At 36.2% G+C, this 24235-nt stretch overlaps 1 protein-coding gene across 1 annotated transcript in view; it reads right to left on the minus strand.

Annotated features, from left to right (window-relative positions):
* Window positions 1-24235, minus strand: part of LOC129716908 (homeobox protein slou) — a 198085-nt gene that overhangs the window by 157123 nt on the left and 16727 nt on the right. The window contains 1 exon segment of the mRNA XM_055666754.1: window positions 9266-9593. Within this exon segment, the coding sequence (XP_055522729.1) occupies window positions 9266-9593 (328 nt within the window).

Here is a 24235-nt window from a genome sequence, read left to right on the forward strand (position 1 = left end):
CTGAAGATTATCGAATTGGTTCTTTTTAGAACTATAAATGCTTGAAGATAGAGTTATGAGAATTTTCACAACTACTACTAGTGTGAAATGTTCATCTATTTCTAAATAATCATTTTTACAATAACGACCAGGACGCACCAAAGATAAACGGTACTGTTACCTATGAATAGTTTGTCACAAGATATAACCCTCATTTCAAGAATTTTCACTGCTAAATTGAGTGATTTTCCGGTTTAATTGTTTGTTTGTGTTCACTCGAACACCGTTATCAGTCAAATATCAGCAACGAAAATTAGTTAATCTAAGAACCAGAGTGATTTTTGCATCGGGAAAGCAAAAACTTTCTTTTGATGCTTATGAAAATCACTCAGTAGTATTGAAGATGTGTTGGTTTGTTTCTCTTTCTTTCTATAAGCTACGTGGCCACGCCTTAATGGTAAAAATCTACGCTGAACTCGATACAAAAGACTGCGTGTAGAAAATTCAGCTTCAGTTTAGTTTGTTACACAAAGGCGAGAGCAGTGCAGCTGTTAAAGGTACGCGACATTGAGAAACGAGAGCTGCATACGAGTCAACTTCCAGGCACTGCGGAACTATGTTACACCTTTATTTTGCATACGGCAGCAACACTTACCATCGTTCGATGCAGGATATTTTGCTAGCACAGCTACTGGAGGGCACAGCGGAGAGCAAATTTTATGCGCGGCCAAAAAAATATTCATGGTGCGATTATCAGCGTTCTGTAGCACAAATTTCTAACTGAATATTATGGAATCGGTTCTTTTCAGAACTATAGATGCTTGAAGATAAGAGTTATGAGAATTTTCGCAACTACTACTAGTGTAAAATTTTCATGTATTCATGCATCGTTAGTTTTGAAATAACGACTATCAAAAACAAACGGTAGTGTTACCTATGAACAGTTTAGCGCAGCATATAATAATATTTAGTTTAGCATATATTATATATTTAGTCCTACGTCACCATTTCATACAACCCCTAGGGTTGTATACCTTGTAGTATTATAAAAAAAATCACACATTATTTGGAGTATGTAAATTAGTTAAACTGTTCAAAAATAACCAAATAACAAATTTTTCAGCAACATAGTATGGCATGAAATATATGGATTTTTCGTGTTTGTTTTGGCATTTTGCCCGATTACTCAACATTCAAAAATATAAAAAAATCCATTGGAAACTAAACTTATTCATTGTTAAAAATGAATGATTTGATTATTTGAACGATTTGAATTTTGAATTGTTATGAAAATTTAAAACAGCTTTACAAGTAACGCGTTAACTTTTTCCGAATCTTGTACCTCTGGTTACTACACAATTTAACCTTAAATGGCCGTAGTTGAGTAAAATAGAAGAATTTTGGCCCATCTGCAGTTTTATCTTTATTTACTCAAACAACAGTTTCAAAATCGGTCGTAAAGCGCAAAATGTATCCGAGACCCGGAGGGCCGAATGTCATATACTCATCGACCCGGTTCACGAATTGATTCATGCATGCATAAATGTGCATATATGTCTGTACGTATGTAAGTATAAGTATAGGGGAGAGGGGGGCAGTTTCGGACAATTTTTCTATCTTGATTTTTAATATTTTTTGTTAATTTTTAAAAAAATCTGAATTCATCCTGGCTGTTGCTTGGACATCAGAGTATCATATAAGCGTGTTAGTAGTGTGCGTTGATGCGATTTCGATTGATTTATTTGAATTTTTCAAAATTGCTTTTTTGTCCGAATGTGCCCCGTGTGTGGGGTAGTTTCGGACAGTCCTGAGGCACATTCGGACAGTGTTGAAAAACTTGTTTAGATTAATGAGAATTTTGTGTTTTGCAACTCTTTCTTCCATATAAGCAGAGACTGCGATCAGATGCTTCACAAATCTCGAAACTCATCCTTTTATTTCAAATTTAATTCATAAAATAAAAACCGTACAAACTGGCTATGAGAGGAAAAGGATACCAGAACTATGCCATTTTCTCGGCAATATTTGATTGATTTAAAGTGCAATGGCATTCGTGATTGTCAAACAACAGCAAATTGGTTCACTTACGCTGCTTTCTGGAACCTTGGTCAAGTGTTCCAGAACATTAACCTTCATCGTACCCTTGTATGGAAAACCACACAAATGAATTTTGTTTCGATTTTTTTTTTCGAAAACTTCTCTATCGATTTTGACGAAATTTCTTGACAATTCCTAAACCATCAATTTAACACAAAATACGTTTTTTCCAAGGAAAAAAATATTTTTGGTTGATGAGATATTCAAAAACTTACGTTGTTTACCCTGGGGTGTGGTTTTCTACACATATAACAATTGAATTTATTTTGGACAAGAAATAACTTAATTCTGTTTTTTTCATTAAATGCTTACATACCTGAAGCCATAGGTACCTAATAATCCTGTTTTGAAAATCGGGTAAGATATGTATGTGTGCGGAAGTATGTGTATGTGTGTTTATTTTCATTCTTACAACCAATATATCTCGATTCTCTCAGCTGAACCGATTCGATGGTTCTTAGTCGCGTTTGAAAGAGCTTAGAGTCTAGTTAGTTGATGGAAAATTTCGTTTTGATCCAAAGGATCATTCAAAAATGACGTAACAAAATGTGATCAGTTTATATGGGAACTGATAAACTAATCGATTTTTTTCAACGGTTTGACTGATTTTAGAAATGTATATAGGTGCGTTCTTGTAGTTCGCAACATAAATAAATAAACAAAAAGGCTACGTGGGACATACCTACTCAAAACGTAAAACAACTTTTCTTTTTCGATGGTATGGGAATCCTTGTAGACGCTGTGATAACTATAAAGTGCAAACAGCAACTCATAGAGTGAGGCATAAGAGGATAGTTTTAAAGCGTATTCAATAATTTACTGATATACAATGAAAACAACAATGAAGACCCGAAGGAATTGTCAAAATCTGTAGAAATCACTAAAAGCATTATTATATTTTCATTCAACAAAACACAAAAACGATGACAATATTACGCTTCTTTGTCAATAAAACCGAATACAGATAGAAAATTCGATCATTTGAAAGCTTTGGATGAAACAATGCCGGTAAGAACGATATTTTAGCCAATGAATGCATGTAAGACATCGGAATATTTCGGGAATCTTGGCGAATGCTGAAAAGCATCATTTGATCGTTTTCCCTAAAATGATTGCAATAAGCATTTTCCAGTAGCGGACAAGTTTTTAAAATTCAATTGTAATTTTCTAAAAAGCGTATGTATACTAAAATGTATACACTTTATTCAATGCTCTACAGCTCAGGAACCATCGAAAGCAGGATAATTTGTTTGAGCACGACCTGCGAATGCTTTGAAAAATAACTTACTATGAAAAAATTGTTTTACAGACAAATTTCAAAGTAAACACCATATTTTGGATTACACAAAAACTGAAGTTATGACGAAAATATTTAGAACTTTTCTTAAAATAATTTTAAAATTGAGAAAATCAGAGTTTTTTTGTTGTAGATGCTTTTTAAGTCTTGAAATCAATTTTCTACAACTCGACTGAAGTTTATGAGATAGAATTTTTCAAAGATTCCACCTACTGAAACCGATACACCCTAATGAAAAATAACACTTGAATCCAAATGGGTTTAACACCTGTGAAATAATTATGTATTCTTTAGTCAAAAGCAAATATGTATAAATTTTTAATTCAAATAAAATAACTCATATTCGGTCTTTTATTAGTTTTTCGTGGCATTGTACTTTAATGTTTTCATTTTCAATTTTTTGTAGCGTTCATAAGTTTCGAGTACGTTGTCCAATAATTTCTTTGAAAGCAATTTCAAATGTTGTACTCAAAATGCACTATGTTAGATATTGGTGTTATCCCCCAAATCACTCTTATCTGTTAATTGTTGGACGTACTAGGCCTAGAATAAGGATTAGACATCTTCGAAGTTAAAGGCAGAAACAAGTTTCATTCCAACTGCCTCTTTACAAACTGCGAATTAGGTGATCGCCACAAAGTGGGGTTTTGAATTAAAATCCCAATTCTACAAAGCTTCTCTCACAATTAATGCAAGAGCCTATCAAGGCCAGAAACCAAAAGATTGGAGCCATGTTTAAATAGCAGGACAGATGTTATTCATCCGTGTAATTAATTTAATGATTGCGTGAATCGCAGAGAAAAGGAGTACAGATCCAAAAGCAGCCCAGACCTCAATTATGCCCAAAAGCATTTCTATTTTAGTTGGTTAAATAGGGTTGGTCTTTCACGGTAATTTTGTATTTAAATTCAGCCCAAACGATACTAATTCGATTAAGCCTTTAATATCTTTTACTAATTTATAAAAAATTATGGTTGGTAATTAAGTTCATGCTTAACACAATCGTTAGCGTGAACAATCACGTTGACAAGGACGATTTTACGGTACGTTAGGTTTTGAGAAGGGATGTCTGCTTTTTGAGTCAAGGAAAACATTTGCCGCGAATAACACAAGTAAAGTAAAGCTTTTCACCCTGGTCTCTAATAATAATTTTGCAAATAAGCAAATAGTTATCAATTAAGTTGACGCTAATAAGGTTAACGAATAACCACAGAAACAATCACATTCAGGAACCACAGACAAAAAAACAACGTGTGTATGTGAAAAAAAGGTTTGCCAACGGATGGCTAATTTCATACAAGAGGGGGTTTATCACTTCTTAGACTTGAATACGGTCCACCAATGCACCTGAGATATTTTTTACGATTTCACACATCGATCGATATTTTAATTAAACACATCAGTCAAAACCATCGAGCAGTACAATAAATAGAAAAATTGCGTCGTTCGAAATCGAAATCTACCCATTTCATTTCGAATGCGGGAGAAGAGTTGGGAAATTGAACTTAATTTAACTCATCCAGTCAAAGGGGTGAATGAAAATCAATTCAGTTTATGTAAATTTTTGTTCCGAGGAAATAGATGACGTGATTATTTTATCGTTTCAATGCTTCACAAACCGCAATGGTTTGCACTCGTTTTCGGTTGCAACATCAAAAGTTCCTTCTGCCAGTACGCAATGTACGCAAAAAGTGGAGTCTGAACGTTGAAGTAAACCAGTAAACAAGCTATTGAGTAGTATAAAATAAATTGGTTAAAAAACTAAGTAGAAGTTGTGTAACGTGTGTCAAACCTATGTCAGTCTTCACTTTCTCTAGGTATTACAACATACACGAAATGGCGTCTGAAGTTTACATGCGGTGCGGAACTAGTTCGAGCAGCGACGTTGCTGCTTCATTGAAGCTATGAGTAAATAAATTGAGAATATTTTTAACGTAATTTGTTTTAAAAACTCAAAATTTATACAAATTTTTCTATATAACAAAGGAAAGGATTAAAAACCGATTTCAAAACGTTCCATCTTCCAAAAGGAAATACTAGTCAGTGCGAAGGATAAAGCTAAACTAATTTCATTCATCGGGTAGATGCTATTCCCATACCAATACCATTTTCCAAGCTGTTATGCCCACAATCCAGTGTGATATGAGAACGAACCTATAGCATATGCTAAATAATTTTCGGTAATGGTTTGTTAGATAAATCTCAAAAGAATTTCAAGTATTTTAATTTGTTAGATACTTTGAAAGATACTTAATTCCGGGTTCCGGGGAAACAACGAATCTTTGATCTTCTTTCAAATTTTTGAAATTCGTATGTTTGACTGACATGTAAGAAGTTTAATGTTTGATATTTTTATTCCTTTTAAATTATATGCAAAAAATAAATATCAAAGTAAAGTATAGGTGCTACATTCCGCTGTCAAAATTCGGCGATTCTGTTTATTTGATACAAAATTCGCAGTCAAATGTTAAAGTAGGGCAGAGCAAGGCTAGTTGGTCATTTTTGGTAAAAATGTTCTGTAACTTTTTGTATAGAACATCATGGCAAAAACTTATTACTTGAAAATGTTATAATAACACTATGGGGTATGTTGATCAGGGTGTGGGGTAATTAATCATTTTTATTTCAGAATGACACTTCAGTTATCCTCCATGAGAACATTTGCGGCAGTCTGTAGCATCTCAGCGCAAGTCAAATATCTTCCAGTTTTCCGCTTTTACGTTCGCTCTCGAAATTCCAAATCATAAGAAAAGTGACTCTCATCCATAATTGCATGAAAAAAATCGTGTTGCTCTTACATACCTGGGGAGAAGTACAGGGGATAGTCAAAATAAGTAGGATAGGTAAAAGTTTGGTGAAATTTGAAATGCTGTAGCTTGGCCAAATGTTATTCGATTGTAATAATTCGAGCATCATTGAACTGGAAATCTTTTAGAGTTTCGTTTTCTGATCACAAATTTTGTTTAGGTCACCGATGTAGGAAATATTCTTGAGTCCCGGTAGTCATGTCAAACCTGCTAATTTTTTGATTGATTTGGCAAGGGGTTACCTGAGCAAATGCTTATTTGCATCATTGGCATAGATGAAAAAACCATTTTCAAAGCAAATGGTTCATCAAGATCCGGAATCGGCCAAGAACTCATCGAGAAATGGCTATTTTTCATCCGGAATCCTGAGAGCAACCTGTAGTAGGGGACATTTACAATTTTGCAACAAATATAGCGTGTGACTCCTCTATCTTTAGGACTTTTTATCAGGAATCTTTCAAATGACATATTTTTGAATACAGGCTTCATTAGCCACCTCCAGAACAACCTGGATGTTCTGAAGTACCTCGTAGTGGGAGAATTTACATTCCTGCATCAAAATATAGCATGCAACACCTCTATCTTCAGGATTTTTCATCGGAAATCATCCAAAAGATATATTTTTGAATACAGACTGCGTTGGCCACTACCGGAGCAATGCCCCGGAGGAACCCGGAATGGGGACATTTACATTTTTACATCAAATATAGCGTGCGACACCTCTATCTTCATGATCAGAAAATGAAACTTCAAAAGTTTTTCAGTTCAATGATGTTCGATTTATTAAAATCGAATAATAGTTGGCAAAGCTACAGCATTTCAAATTTCATCAAACTTACACCTATCCTACTTATTTTGACTATCCCCTGTATTCATTGAAATCACTTCGAAGGTTTAGTTGGACACTAAATCAAGGACAACACGGATTGAATTGAAAACAACAAAACAATAGCCGCATCTTGCTTTCTTTAGCTGCATTTTTGCTGCAGCCTTCACTCGCTCTAAAGTACGTCGAAATTTTCGTCAGTAATCAATGACTCGGCATTAACAGTGTGGAAATGCACTAAAACATTTATTAAAAATTAAGATGAAATGGAGATAACTTTTACCAAATTCTTCATAGTTTTAAAACAATGGTTTTGCGAAACATAGCACATGTCTTCTTCGCTTGGTTTTAGTTTGCATCACGAAGTGCAACGTACTTGGAATTGCATATACTTTGTTACTTGAGTTTGTTGAGAACCCCGCTGGTATGTGACCAACTATCCTTTCATGTATTAAAATTTAATATGAAAACTGCTTATAATATATGAGAATGAAATTTCGGCGGAAATTTGCTTCACACAACCTAAAAATAATAAACAGACAGTCATTTTGCGTTGAAATAGATTTGTTTCAATTTGGCTAGCTATGTTTAGACAAAAAGTTTCAACTTGAAAACCGAGTAGACTTGAAGGCCAATTTTGCACTAACCTGTATTTATAATACTTAGTTTCTTTGGTTATCTGCTACGTATCACCCATATAATACAATATATTGGTGCGTAGATTTGAAGATGTCATCATTGTCCTACTTATTCCGTAACCAACTAGCCTCGCTACACCATAATTGCGTAGGTACTGCGATATTGACAGACTCTCCCGAAGCGAGATTCGAACAGACAACCACTAACTTGTTGTGTGTCACTTGGACAACCGGGACGGTAATGCATGAAATAAAATAATAAAATAGCAAAATGATTAGGAACATACGTCATTAGTTCCGTACTATTATTACAATAGAATGGACCCAATGATTTGATGAAATTTTGCCGATTTACTTCCAAACTAGGGTTTCTATAACGAAGTTGAATTTGACAATGTCTAGTCAACCTATCTCTTTTGTTTTTTTTATAAATCTTTTGATTTTCACCTTTCTTTTTTTTTCGTTCAAATATTCTTGAAACATGGCAGGCTAGAATGTAACATTGAAAGTTGGATATACATAATACAGGAAACAAAAACTTTATATGAGCCAACCATAATATACGAAAAGCAAATATAAAACAGTCGGTATACAACCAAACTGAACTGAGTGTTATTTTTTCAACTGAGTTATTAACACCAGTGAATTTGGAAATTAATAATTTACCTTGCATAATCTAATGAATTCATTTGAACAGTTTGTAATGGTATTATAACAGAAATTCTCTATATCAGACATCCCTCGGGATGGTTAAACTTAGAATGCCAATTATGTACTCAAAATAATGTTTTTGGTACTTGGTTCGGTTTAGTTCCACCCCCACCAAATAGCACCACACTTTGATTAGTTTACCCTAAGATCACCTAAAAAAAAGGCAGTTTACTATGTTGAATGAATAGACTTATTCACTGTTATTAACCGTGGAATGATTTCATAATAATTACTTGAAAAGAACTTAACTGGAAATTTTTTAAGCCCTCCATTGCAGTGCTGCATGCAGGTAAATACGATGAGGCAAACTATTTTTTCGTGAAACTTGAGGCTTCGGAAAGTATTACCGTAATTGACTCTCCACCATTTGACTGTCGCTACCCATCCTGAACGTTTATTTGCCTAAGTGTTATCTGTTTTTTTTTGTATGCACGCTGCAAAAATCGATGCTACTTCTCGCTGTGGATGCTGCAATCAATCGGTTTTGCAATCAAAGCTGGTCGTGCATTTGCCCTATAGCATGCGCTATTGCAGTACTGTATAACACTACTGTGTGTATGTCGGCTGTTTCATTGATATTGGAGTTTCTTGTGTACATTTTTTGCAGTTTCTACGCGGCAATTTCTCCGGTAGGCTTGAAGTAAGCTTAGAAGGGATAAAGTATTTTGCAATTCCAGATAATTCCTCAACTGCATGATGTCTGCTAGTTCATGTGAACCTATTGGTTTCATTCTCATGCCGTAGTTGCTTTGTTGAATACTTGTGCTTGACCACGAAAACATACAATTTTAGGCTTGTCGAAACTATTTACGCTTGTAATCGATTGCATTAGAGTGCATTTCATTTTTTGTGATAGTTTGACGCTCTAATGATTTAAACATACTGAGCAGGAGAGATAATAGAAACTTACCTGATCGGGAATCACTTTGGTCGTCGTCTGCTTTGTCCTCTCGGTCGAATCCGCTCCAAAATTTGATATTATTATTGTTGTTGCTGTTACTAGTACTATTATAAGAGCTGGCTTCATTGTTTTGACTAGCACCATTATTGTTGTTGCTGTTGTGATTGATGCCACTGCAGTTGTTATTGTTCTGATTATGTTTTCCATTGAACTTATTCGGGTCCAAAATATTTTCCACGGAAAACGCCAATCGTTTTGGGGTGATTTCTTGTTCACTGTTAGCCAATGATTTTGCACTGCTGCTGTCTATAGAACGCGTTAGGTCAACAGGACATCCCTATGAAAACAAAATTGTTATTAAATAAAGTATAAGTGGAATAAATATGTACTATATGTTAATTAATAATATATATGAATACCGAGCATAAAAATTTCATGTATATTTTTATGGAAAAATAAATGTTTTACCTAGTTTTTAATTAACGCAGACGTTCCGCATGTTATTAACGCGTTGATGATGAAGAATCGATTGACAAGTACCGTCGATCCATTTGAAATCCCAATTTCTCGATTAGCACCAATCGATTTTTCTCACATGTTATACATTATACAATTATACATTATACAATTCACATATTGCGTAACGCGGCTGGAACATTCTTAATACCCCCATCCTCACGTACGTATTTTGCATTTGCATGTTTTAGGTATAACGTACGGTAAAGAAGCAAAATCGAATGTTGCTGATTGAGTACTTCAATTTTCAACTTGATGGACTGGTAGAGAATCTACTAGAGATATTTCAATCTTCATATTTTGCAGATTTATTGTCATGTGCCATTGATTTAACGCAGATTGCGTTCGCGTTTGAGGAATCATTTCGCACGTAGAAACATTAAGAGGCGTTTTTGAGATTTTTAAATGGGCCGAGGGGGACAGTTTCGGACAATTTTTCTACCATGATTTTTAATATTTTTATGTTATCTCTTAAAAAAATCTGAATTCATCCTGGCTGTTGCTTGGACATCAGAGTATCATATAAAAGTGTTAGTAGTGTGCGATGATGCGATTTTGATTGATTTATTTGAATTCTTCAAAATTACTTTTTTATCCGAATGTGCCGCGTGTGTGGGGCACTTTCGGACAGTGTTAAAAACTTTTCTAGATTAATGAAAATTTTGTGTTTTTCAGCTATTTCTTTCATATAAACGGAGACTGAGATCAGATGCTTTGCAAACTTCGAAACTCATTCTTTTACTCATAAAATATCCTCTTATTCATAAAATAAAAACCGAGCAAACTGGCTATGAGGGGGAAAGGATACAAGAGCTATGCCATTTTCTCGGCAATATTTGATTGATTCAAAGTACGATGGCATTCTTGATTGTCAAGCAACAGCAAAATTGGTTCACTTACGCTGCTTTCTGGAACCTCATTCAAGTGTTCCAGAACATTGAGGAACAATTTTCCAATCGCCTTGGCAAAGGTACGTCAATCCATAATTCATATGGGAACTTTCGATCAAATATTTCTCTAGAAACGTTTCTTCCACGTTCGTAAATACTTGTTGTGCTGAGTTTTTGGACGAGGAGCTTTCTGATTTTTCCGTTTTATCGTTTTTTTAATTTTTCAGACGACAGACCAAGGTACTTCTTTTAATTCCGCAGGTATCAGAAGCGTGTCTCAAAGACATTGTTCCGTTAGAAACTTTTACCAGCTCATCTTCGTTTGTGCTTGCTCTATCGGTTTTCCTTTTGTAGTTCCGAACCATTTTTAGGACTGAGAATCAGTCTGAATCGATATTTGTTAATAAACAACAATCAAACACAAATTTGGTAAATGTCCGAATGTGCCCCATAAACGATGTCCAAATGTGCTCCACCACCATCCGAAGACAAATCTTAATTTTATCTAATAAATAAGATCTTCGTTCTTCCGATGTTATCACGTTTTTACATCGCATATTAGTTACGAACTAAGGTGGTGTACTTAAATTTTTAAATCTTTCACAAAGAAATTAGAGAAATACTTACAACTTTAAGCTCAAACGGTTGAAAACATGAATGAAAATTGGCACTGTGTTGTTTTCGTAAGTAATGAACAAACCAGAGCTGAGCAGAATCATTTCAAATCGCCTGGAAATACGCGAAAATTTAATCGACCATTTTTGATTTGAATGAAACTTTGCACACGTATTTGGCTTAGCAAACTGAGCATTTTTCACAGGTGCAGAGATTTTTTACACCCATGAGTTACATTCTAAAAGGGCGTATGCCTTTTGGCATAGGTTTTATTCGAAGCATTGTAGCCCAGAAACCGTTGGTTGTATAGAAAAACTGTCTGAGAATGAGTTGTAGGAAATTAAAAATGCACCATAAAAAAATATACACTGTACAAAAAAAATTTGTTTTGACCAAAAAAAATTAAAAATAAACATTAAATTTCAATTAAAAATAAAGTTGAATTTTTTTTAAAGAAACTTGACGTTAATACGCAACTTTTTAAAAAAAAATCCAGGATGGAGAAATGAAAAATAATTTTTTTATGGTAGATTAATTTTTTTATGAAAATTCTAATTTCAACATTTTGCAAAATATTTGTATACTGATGATTTTAAAAGATGCAGAGAGTCATTTTAAATCAAAAAGCTCTTGGCAGTTACCATTCTAAAGGCATTGGTTTTCGAGTTATTTCTAATTTAAGCTCAAAAAATTATAATTATTTGGGAAAATACACGTTTTTCTTAATTTGTCCATGGTTCTCCAGCAAAAACCATACGTTCATTGGAATGCTTGATCAAACATATACAATTCATTCTTTGACAACAAAACGATTGGGCGAACGGTTCTCAAGAAAAGAGTTAAATGTTTTAAGTGATATAAATATATATAAGAATCAAATATTTATTTTCGAGTTTTATTATCTTAAGAACATATTTTTTCATGCCATAGATACTTGCTAAACTTGAATTTCCTGCCATTCGTTTTAATATGCCACCAATTGCATCGCATGGGCCTTTAACATGAGAAGTCGCAAAAAAATGCCACTCTGCATCGACGTTATATTTTGTTTTGAACTTGCAAAGTTTTTTCTATTTTTATATTGTGAGGCAGCTCCATCAGACATTAATATCGCTTTTTTCAAGTCTATTGTTGTTTTTAAAAAACTCATCAATTTGGAAATGAACACCTGAGCCGCAACAGTATCATGATGGAGTACTTCCGATATTATGATGAAGCTGATATTCTTAAGTGTTCCAGATTCTGAATAGTAAACAATGTAGGGATGAATGGTGGCTTGACTATCATTCCAATAACTACACGAATCACAAATTGATAAAGACGTATTAAAATGAGCTTGACTGTTCAATATTTTTAATTTTGCAATAACGTTTTCGTTCAATTTGCGTAAGCTTGATAAGCACCGATGATCAGGAAAGGGTTTACAGTATTTGGGCTTGGTGTATCCCATTTTCACTTTATTCATCTTCACAAAATGCAAACTGTTACTAACACATCTGGAGTAGTGCAATCGTATTTATATACGAAAACAGATATTATAGGTAACCCAGTAGTTATTGGTTGCGTACTTTACAAACAGTTATTATTAGTGAACAAGTAGGTAGTGTTGCACGACAAACATATTTTTTTTATAAAACATTCGGCAAGGGGGAACGTGTAGGTAGGCTAAGTTTTAGCGCTTGAGTTATTCATCCAATCGTTTTGTTGTCAAAGAATGAATTGTATAGTTTTGATCAAGCATTCCAATGAACGTAAGGTTTTTGCTGGAGAACCATTGACAAATTAAGAAAAACATGTATTTTCCTAAATATAATTGATTTATCGAGCTTAAATTTAAAATAACTCGAAAACCAATGCGTTTAGAATGTTTACTACCAAGAGCTTTTTGATTCAAAATGAGTCTCTGCATCTTTTAAAATCATCAGAATACAAATATTTTGAAAAATGTTTGAATTAGAATTTTTATAAAAAAAATAATTTACCATAAAAAAATTATTTTTCATTTCTCCATCCAGAACTTTTTTTTAAAGTTGCGTATTAACGTCAAGTTTCTTAAAAAAAAATAAGAAAAAAATTCAACTCTTTTTTTTAATTGAAATTTAATGTTTATTTTTAATCTTTTTTGGTCAAAAAAAATTTTTGTTGTACAGTGGTGCATTATGGTGCATTTTTAATTCCCTACAACTCATTCTCAGACAGTTTTTCTATACAACCAACGGTTTCTGGGCTACAATGCTTCGAATAAAACCTTTGCCAAAAGGCATACGCCCTTTTAGAATGTAACTCATGGGTGTAAAAAATCTCTGCACCTGTGGAAAACGCTCAGTTTGCTGAGCCAAATACGTGTGCAAAGTTTCATTCAAATAAAAAATGGTCGATATTCGACCATCGGTGATTTGGCGCGATCTTGCTCAGCTATCAGTTTATATGGTTGATGTTGGTGGAAGGGCTACAAACTAACTTATATTTTTAGTTTGGTTGAAAATTGCACCATTTGTTTTTTACGCTCTGTCCGAAACTGCCTTGGGCTCTATATATAATTTTTTTGTGTATTTTTATGCAAAACTAAATTTCTCCGAGTTTGAACATATTTCAACTTAAGGGGCAACAATGGCGCCATTTTGAATTTTTGAGAAACTGGAAATTTTTGAGGTTTTTCCGACGCCATTTTGTTTTAAGACCAAATATCAAAATTCTAAGAGTTTGTCCACGTATTAGCATCTTCTTACCCTTTTTTTGAAAAAAAAAAACAGAACTTAAATCGTACAAAAACTGAGCTCAAAACGGTGATTCTACGAAACCGGGTTTGGCATAGTTTTAGTTTATTTTCACAAAGCAAAATAATATCGATTATTTCTGAGTATTAATGGTAATTTGCTAATATCTTAAAGTGGTATTCAAATTATATCTTATTCTGAGTAAAAAAGTCTCAGAAATCGAATGGTAGGTGTCTGATCTACGTAAAATGTCAGCAGATAAACCTATTTTAGTATTTCAAGGAAATTGAGGCAAAACCGACATTTTGCTGACATTTTACGTTGATCAGACACCTACCATTCGATTTCTGAGACTTTTTTACTCAAAATAAGATATAATTTGACTACCACTTTAAGATATTAGCGAATTATCATTAATACTCAGAAATAATCGATATTATTTTGCTTTGTGAAATATACTAAAACTATGCCAAAACCGGTTTCGTAGAATCACCGTTTTGAGCTCAGTTTTTGTCCGATTCAAGATATGTTTTTTTTTTTTTCAAAAGATGGGTAAAAGGATGCTAATATGTGGACAAACTCTTAGAATTTTGATATTTGGCCACAAAAATTACCGGTTTCTCAAAAATACAAAATGGCGTCATTGTTGCCCCTTAAGTTGAAATATGTTCAAACTCAGGGAAATTTATTTTCGCATCAAACTTCATCAAAAAATCATACACAGGAGCCAAGGCAAAAAAATTGTTGCACTGTGTAATATAAAGCGCTATAACTCTAAATAATTTCGTCGGTAGGCATGGGCGAAACTTAGAAAAATTTCTAGGGGGATACATTTTTTTTGCTTTTCATTGAGAAATAATTTACAAAAGGTTAAAATACTTATAATAATACCTTGCAAATCAGTGTTGTAATAGTAAAAGGGTTCACTTCAATCGGGATTGAATCTTCGAATTGAATTAGTACTTAAAAACTAAATAATGACGCCTCAATTTGTGTTAGTTTTTGATGCCTTGTATGGGATGGATATATGTTGAATACAATCATTCTGTGGTACATTTTAGAACGCCGTAGTTGAGCCTATGTTGCTAGAAGAAAATGGTCGTCTACATAGTGATTATAACATCAGAAAATTGACTCATGAGCTTAATTTGAATCAACTCAATGATGTCATAAGGCATCTTTTGACACGTTGAACATTTCTTGACTTAAAAAGAAATTCAGTGCTGTTTCCATCATTTTGAATTATTTTTCTGAACACCAATAGGTGCCGATTGACAGAAGTTATCACATTAATTTAATTTAGATTGATGAGTGGGCGCAGTAGCTGAAAAAAAAATTTTACAGGGAACTCTGGGTCAATTCGGGTTAAGTACTCAATTCGTTTTTATTCTTATCCAGATTAAAAACCGAGGTGGCTCGTACTTTTCTGTTTATTTGATACGGACTTTGCAGCTAACTTTAAGGCTACAGAACGAGGAAGTGATTTCAGAAGCTGTCGAGTCGATTCAACATCATCCACCACTTGAAGAATACAACCTTCTCGTGGGCTTAATTCTAGATGCAGCGTTGCAAGCCCAAACGAATATTCGGAGCTTGAAACCAAGTTTAAATCTTGACTCAAGCAAAGAAACGTGAATATTGGCGTCGGTTCGTAAACGAGACGTCGACGGAGACATCGATGAGCACTCTTTGGAACACAGCCAGAAGAATGCGTAATCGCGTAACGGTCAACGAAAGAGAAGAGTCTTCAAGTAGGTGGATATTTGATATTGAATGGAAAGTATGTCCGGACTCTGTTCCCGAGCAAAACATTGTTAGCGTTACGTCTCCGGGCTACGACGCGATAGAATCACCTTTTACGATGGCAGAAATTGCAGTTGCTCTCCTGTCTTGCAACAATAACGTGCCTGGGTTAGATAGAATCAAATTCAACTTGTTGCAGAATCTAACCGGTACTGCCAAGAGGCGCTTATTAAACTTGTTCAATAAGTTTCTGGAGCAAAATATTGTAGGATTGGAGGCAAGTATCAAATCAAATGGTCTACTATCAGATACTCAATTTGGTTTCCGCCGTGCCAAAGAGACGAATTCCGTTCCTATTGACATTCTTTCGGGTAAACTTCACCGACAAGGATTTTCTCCAATTTTGAACAGTTTTTTGCAAAATTTGTTGTCAGAAAAACACATGCATTTTAGGCATGGCGATTTGGCAATTTTTCACATAAGCTACATGGATCTTCCCAGGGGTCATGTTTAAGCCCACTTCTATACATTCTTGATGTAAATGACACCGACGAATGTCTTTTTTTTTCAAGGTGGCGGGGAAATCTGCAAACAGACACCTGAGAAGAGAACTCAGGGTGTAGGGATGAGACTAGGGGAGAGATGCTGGGATAGTTACACTTCCCCAGGCACCTACTGGTCCCTGTCCCGACCCACTTAAACCCCTCCAGTATCCAGCCCTGATCTTCCCGGAACGACGGTTAAGTATTACGTCGGGAAGTGGCTTTTGTGCGTGATGCACCCTCTTTACTCTTATAACCTCCTAGCTAACTATCTGGAGACTGGTAGTTAGCTACCAATGGCGTGTTGGTGATTGACGCGCCACACACGTTGTAGCTCCAGGACAATCTAGGAGGCGGCCGCACAGGCCGCGTTCCAGATGTCCGGGTCGTCGCACATCCTCCGAGCCAGATTGTCCGGAGTAGTTCTAGGCCCGCTCACAGCCATCATGTTGCTCCTTGCTCTTACGAAACGGGGGCATACGAAGAAGACATGCTCTGCAGTCTCCTCTTCTTCCACGCACTCGGAACACATGGAGGACCCCGCATGCCCGAACCTGTGCAGATATTGCCTGAAGCAACCATGGTCTGACAGGATCTGTGTTGTGGAGTTAGACCATTCCCTCTGCCAACGGAGCATCGAGAATGACCTTCTGGTACCTCTTATGCCCCTTATGCCACGTTGGTCGAAACACTCTCTGTCCTCCTTGATGGCGATGCTGATAGGCATCATGCCGGATAAGACACAGATTGCATCGTATGACACCGTACGATACGCACGACGACGAACGTAAGCTTGTCGTCGACCATAACCCCTAAGAGCTTCAACGATCGCTTTGAGGTGATGGTGCAGTCTCCGACTCTGACCACCGCCTGTTGCTCCGATTTACGGTTGTTCACAACCGTGACCTCCGTCTTATGGTGCGCGAGCTCCAGTTTCCTGGAGCGCATCCAGTCCTCGACCTTGTTCATGCAGTGCGCAGCCGACGATCACAACCCCGACAGGAAACTTTAGTTTCAACACCCCGTCATACATGACGTTCCACAACACCGGACCTAGGATGGAACCTTGCGGAGCCCCGGCGGTGATTGGAACGCACTTCTGACCCTCCTCTGTGTTGTAAACCAGTACTCGATTCTGGGAGTAGTTTTCCAGAATCTTGTACAGCGACACCAGTACATGGATGCTCCTGAGCGCGAGCGCTATGGAGTCCCAGCTGGCGCTATTGAACGCATTCTTCACGTCAAGCGTGACGATTGCGCGATAGCGTATTCCCCTTCTCTTGCACTGGAGTGCTACCTCTGCCGTCTTGGTGACGAAGGCGATGGCATTCAACGACTGCCTTTCCAGAAGCCGAACTGGTTGCTTGCCAGACCGTTTACACCCTCTGTGTACCTGACCAGTCTGTTGAGGATAATCCTCTCAAGTATCTTGCCCGCCGTGTCTAGCAGGCAGATAGGCCTATATGCCGATGGGTCACCTGGTGGTTTCCCAGCCTTCGGCAGTAGGACCAAAATCTGCCGCTTCCACCTATCCGGAAAGAGGCTGTCATCCAGGCACCTCTGCATGACTACTCTAAACAGCCCGGGGCAGTTTTTATCGCCAGCCTGATTGCCAGGTTAGGGTCCGGTCCGGTCTCGGTGCCTTTCTCACATTTAGAGAGTTGGCGATCACGATGAGTTCCTCATTCGTAACCTTTGCCTCCTCCTGAATCTCGACACGGCTAACAACTTTTTCGGCCCGAGATACAGAGAAACAGATATTGTCGGAAAAAAATATAGGTATAAATGTGGCAACCCTGCTTACACCCCAGCTGAGCGGTAATCACCCTAGAGAAAATACGTAGCCGAACGCCGCGCGGAGTACACTGCTGAGATCAATACGATATAATTTGAAGAGGAAACATGCGTGACGGACGGCTGGATTTTTTTTTCAGTTTCGAGATGCATAGTAAACACCGTTGTCTACTTTTCTACCTATATGTTACTGTCACAGTAAAAGCACGGTCTGCAGTGCTCTCTGTTGTTTGAGCGTAATGTCCTTTCGTGTCAAAAAGATCACACCAGTTTGCTATCTCTCTGGAGAAATATTTCAGATTCTACAGCGGTGTTTTATATACACACCCTTTGTTGCTCTCTTCAAGCAAGTGCGTCGTCATAAAAGTTCTTACTTAATTTGTGAATGACGCCTTATGTTTTCTTCCCCAAAAACTGTTTTTCTGAATCATGTTTCTACAATGTTACGATTTCTATCAAAAATATTACAACATTTACATTCAAAAAAACTTGAAAATTTGACGGAACATTCTGATACTAAGTTTATTATTTTGGCTAGAAATACCCCCAGCAGTATCCTAATTTTCAATCAAGCAACACATGCAAAAGGTTCAACAGGGTAATAAAAATGTTTGTGACTATACAGTCAGTTTGGACGTAGAACTACGTCTCTCAGGAAGTTCGGCTACATACTCGGCTACATAGGGATGTGAAATGAAAATCAAAAACCGGAAAAACTGAAAAATATATCCAATTTCAAATGCTAATAAATCGGTTAGTTTTCGATGGATTTCCTTCGTTCTTGCAGCAATTGATTGGAAAATCTTCTAATATTCCTCACAAATGCAGAAAATTGTGATTTCATTATTCGAACTGTTGTACTATTAAAAATTGTCAAACCTTATCCAATATTGAATTAAACAGCAAATTGGTTTTTTCAGGATCAAATAAATACCAAATTGAAGAGTTAATATTTTCTCTTAAATTAATTTACACCTTCCAATGTTGTTTATAAATTAGACTTCATCTCCGTGTTTCAGAACGTACTGAATCATCTCTTTTCTTCATTAATAACCACAACACCCTAAGGCGTCGTACACAAATTACGTAACGCTAAAAATCTAGATTTCAGGCCCCCTCTCCCCCCCCTAAAATTACGTAACGCTGAACAGCCTGACCCCCTCCAAAATTTTCAATTTCAAGCATACATCACAGTTACGTAACTATCTCTACTACCCCCCCCCCCATCCTCCACCCTACGTAACGATAAGTAAGTAACGCAGACTCAACCTCCCTACCTCCCTTTATGCGTTACGTAATTTGTGTGCGACGCCTAACAGTTCGTATTATCTGTATAAAAATTAGGTTATCGTATAATTGAACCTCAAAAATTGTCAAGCCTAAGGTCTTTCTGGCAATAAAACGATTTAATATCTTTCTATCATCCGACGTTTCGATGTATATTGCACCTTCATCTGGGAATTCTGGTTTTTGGACAAGAACAAGAAAATTTTCAATTTCAAGCATACATCACAGTTACGTAACTATCTCCACTACCCTCCCCCCCCATCCTCTCCCCTACGTAACGATAAGTAAGTAACGCAGACTCAACCTCCCTACCCCCCTTTATGCGTTACGTAATTCGTGTGCGACGCCTAACAGTTTTTATTATCTGTATAAAAATTAGGTTATCGTATAATTGAACCTCAAAAATTGTCAAGCCTAAGGTCTTTGCCATGCTGACCGCCAACGCGAGCGATCGGGCGAGAACTTTGCCGTATGAATGTACTTTATGCTATCGACTGAGAATTTGTATTCGTGGGGGTTTTTCAGCCTCGCAGTCTTTCTGGCAATAAAACGATTTAATATCTTTCTATCATCCGACGTTTCGGTGTATATTGCACCTTCATCTGGGAATTCTGGTTTTTAGACAAGAACAAGAACAGTGTAAAAATATTAATATAACAAAAACTATAGTATGCGACAAGGCCCTTACAAAAAATTTAAACGTTTTCGTCAAACAAGCTTTGGCATAAGCATCTTTTGTCCTATTTCTTAATCTATATGATGTCAATCTATAACATAGCATGATTAAAATTCTTAAAATCGTAAAACGCATCCAAAAACCTCACATTCATTCCCGCAATAATCTCAACTAATCACCTAAAATCAGTCACACAACCTCTTCATTCAAATCCGCAACAATTCAAACTGATCACTCGAACTCTGTCACACACTATTCTAACTCTTTTTTCAATCGTCAACTCAAATTGATATAATACTGAGCGCAAAACTGCAGTGGATCAGCAGTAGGTACAAACCATCTGCGCATTAGCTATTCAGCTCTATGTTACAATTTGCTATTGGGTTTCATTCGTTGATGTGTATGTGTTCTGTGTTGGAAACTGTTTCTGGAGTGTGTGTAGTATGCCTGCATATGTAGAGCTCAAATTGTCAACGTCAGACCGCTTGTTTACTGCATGTCTGGTGTTGACAATCTCACAGACTTCTAGAATAGGAAGCGCTGATTTTCGAGTGTGATGATTAATTATTTCTGTTTTTTTCTAGGTTGAACTGATGATTCCGCTCGATACTGTGTTGTAGGAGGGCCGTCTTTTCCTTGAGCCGTTCCAGGTCGAATCGTGAGCTGGGATCTTCGTCGTTCTTGCTGAGGAGTCTTTGTAGTTCGTTGATAGTTTTTCGGTGGCTGCTGATGCGTTTTTTAAGTTGGGTTGTGGTTAACCCGACATAGCTGGCTCCGCAATCGTTGCAGGGAATCTTGTAGATCACATTGTGCCGCATCTCAGGAGGTATGGTGTCCTTCATATTCGTGAAAACTTTGCTGGTGGTGTTTTCGCATCTTGACGCTAGTGTTATGTTAGGGAAGGCTGCTTTGAGTGACTTATTCAGACATTAAGTCATTCACAAACAACATCGGTTTGTACACGACGGTACCATCGTCGGCAGTGATATTAGTGTTGCGATCGATGTTTCGAATGTTGCCATTAAATAGTCGTTGTCGTAGCGTTGCTGGGTAATGGTTCAGCTTCAAAATTTCGTTAAACGTAATGACGGCTGCTTTTATTTGGCTGTTTCTGGTAAATTACCGAACCCTTTGAACAAAGTTATTTTAATGTTTTTACACTGTTCTCGTTCTTGTCTAAAAACCATAATTCTCAGATGAAGGTGCAATATACACCGAAACGTCGAATGATAGAAAAATATTAAATCGTTTTATTGCCAGAAAGACTGCGAGGCCGAAAAACCCCCACGAATACTTTGCCGTAGGTTAATGAACAACTCTACTTACGGCTGTTCATTTACCTATAGCAAGGCTCTCGCCTGACCGCTTGCGTTGGCGTCCAGCATGGCAAAGGCCTAATATGACAAGCAACTATACTATTGAAAATGGTCAATCCTTGTTGAAACGCAAATTTCGATTGATCTTATTGGCCATTATATGATTGCTTTCCCAAGCACGGTCGACAGAATTACAGACCTAGTAATTTGAAATGTACTAGTTGGCCTATATAAGAGCCTGTTTCAGCCGAAGCCGCTCATATTAGTTCTAGACAGCGACTACAACAATCCTTACTTAACAGCAGCAGCTGTGGCAGTGGATAGCAGCAGCGATATTGGGGCCAGTTGGTGAAGTGGCATTTTCTATAGTAAAAGCTGCCTTTGTGCAGTAGCGAGCAGCATTAGTACTAGGCAGAGCTCCGAAATCTCACACTCAATGCTTGGAATACACCTGAAGTGAAGCTAAGTGTGCACTTACTCTCACCCTTTGCAGTAATACTGAATTGAATCTATTTACCCTTACCCCAAATTAAACGTTTTACTGATTCGACGTTACTTTTTGTCATGCTTTGCCATTCATTCGTTCATGAAAGTAATGAATGATATCGAACTTATAGCGCCTATTTAGTTTCGTCAGGCTACAGCAAGCCTTGGTTGCTGTACAGGATGAAGCATGATTCTTCAAACTAGTGTTATTATAGAACCATTTTACAAGAAACCAATGGTTAATAGTTATTTCAGCTCCAGGAATTGGAAAATAACTATAAATCCAGCGATTTGATAGAATTTTGAACAGAGACTTAAGTCAAGCAAGCGAAAAGCAGTTGATATTTGACCGAACGAGTCACTTTTTCCGAACTCTGGTTCTAGGTACATTACACTTCCTCTAATGAAAAATTGCCGTATTTTGACAACACACAAACGTTTTGGAATGCTTGCTTTCAAAGTATATGGGCCGTTATATTTTCAGTGTAAAAACAGCTTTCAACTATGTTGTCAGAATGCCTTAAACTCCTCTGTTGGAGTAGCACACAGATGCGATCAACATTATATCCGATATGGAATAGAACAACAACAGTCCTTTTTTCCTGTATGGACTTCCTCACTGCAACCAGAATTGTTGTGAGATATGCCCGGGTGTCTGCTGTATCCCGCACTTCAATTATTAGCAATACCGCTATTGAGAAGTAGCAGAGCAAGATCGCGCGAAATGACCTATGGTCGAATATCGACCATTTTTTATTTGAATGAAACTTTGCACACGTATTTGGCTTAGCAAACTGAGCATTTTTCACAGATGGAGAGATTTTTTACACCCATGAGTTACATTCTAAAAGGGCGTATGCCTTTTGGCAAAGGTTTTATACGAAGCATTCTAGCCCAGAAAACGTTGGTTGTATAGAAAAACTATCTGAGAATGAGTTATAGGGAATTAAATATGCATAATAAAAAAAATATACACTGTACAAAAATAATTTTTTTTGACCAAAAAAAAATTAAAAATAAACATTATATTTCAATTTGAAAAAAAATGAGTTGAATTTTTTTTTTTTTTTTTAAGAAACTTGACGTTAATACGCAACTTTTAAAAAAAGTCCAGGATGGAAAAATGAGAAATAATTTTTTTTATGGTAGATTAATTTTTTTATAAAAATTCTAATTCAAACATTTTTTAAAATATTTGTATTCTGATGATTTTAAAAGATGCAAAGAATCATTTTGAATCAAAAAGCTCTTGGTAGTAAACATTCTAAAGGCATCGGTTTTCGAGTAATTTTAAATTTAGGCTCAATAAATTATTAATATTTCGGAAAATACACGTTTTTTTTTTATTTGTCCATGGTTCTCCAGCAAAAACCATACATTCATTGGAATGCTTGATCAAAAATATACAATTCATTCTTTGACAACAAAACGATTGGATAAATAACTCAAGCGCTAAACCTTAGGCTACCTACACGTTCCTCCTTGCCGAATGTTTTATAAAAAAATATGTTTGTCGTGCAACACTACCTACTTGTTTACTAATAATAACTGTTTGTAAAGTACGCAACCAATAACTACTGGGTTACCTATAATATCTGTTTTCGTATATAAATACGATTGCACTACTCCAGATGTGTTAGTAGCAGTTTGCATTTTGTGAAGATGAATAAAGTGAAAATGGAATACACCAAGCCCGAATGCTGTAAACCCATTCCTGATCATCGGTGCTCATCAACCTTACGCAAATTGAACGAAAACGTTATTGCAAAATTAAAAATATTGAACAGTCAAGCTCATTTTAATACGTCTTTATCAATTTGTGATTCGTGTAGTTATTGGAATGATAGTCAAGCCACCATTCATCCCTTCGTTGTTTACTATTCAGAATCTGGAACACTTAAGAATATCAGCTTCATCATAATATCGGAAGTACTCCATCATGATACTGTTGCGGTTCAGGTGTTCATTGCCAAATAATTGAGTTGTTTTAAAACAACAATAGAGTTGAAAAAACCGATATTAATGTCTGATGGAGCTGCCTCACAATATAAAAATAGAAAAAACTTTGCAAGTCTTTGCAAGTTCGAAACAAAATATAACGTCGATGCAAAGTGGCATTTTTTGCGACTTCTCATGGTAAAGGCCCATGCGATGCAATTGGTGGCATATTAAAACGAATGGCAGGAAATGCAAGTTTAGCTAAAGAACATAAACATCCCGTTACAAGCGCAAAAGAATTGTATGATTGTAATAAAAATTCATCAAAAATGTCATTTAGTTGGGTATCATATGAAGAATATGAACAAGGAGTAACAGAATAGAGCAATATTTTCAAAAAATCTATAATAATAGCTGCCCCAAAAAAGTATTACTCTTGTGTTCCGATTTCAGAAAATA

Source organism: Wyeomyia smithii, chromosome 1 (assembly GCF_029784165.1).
Source record: "Wyeomyia smithii strain HCP4-BCI-WySm-NY-G18 chromosome 1, ASM2978416v1, whole genome shotgun sequence".
Taxonomy (NCBI): Eukaryota; Metazoa; Arthropoda; class Insecta; order Diptera; family Culicidae; genus Wyeomyia; species Wyeomyia smithii.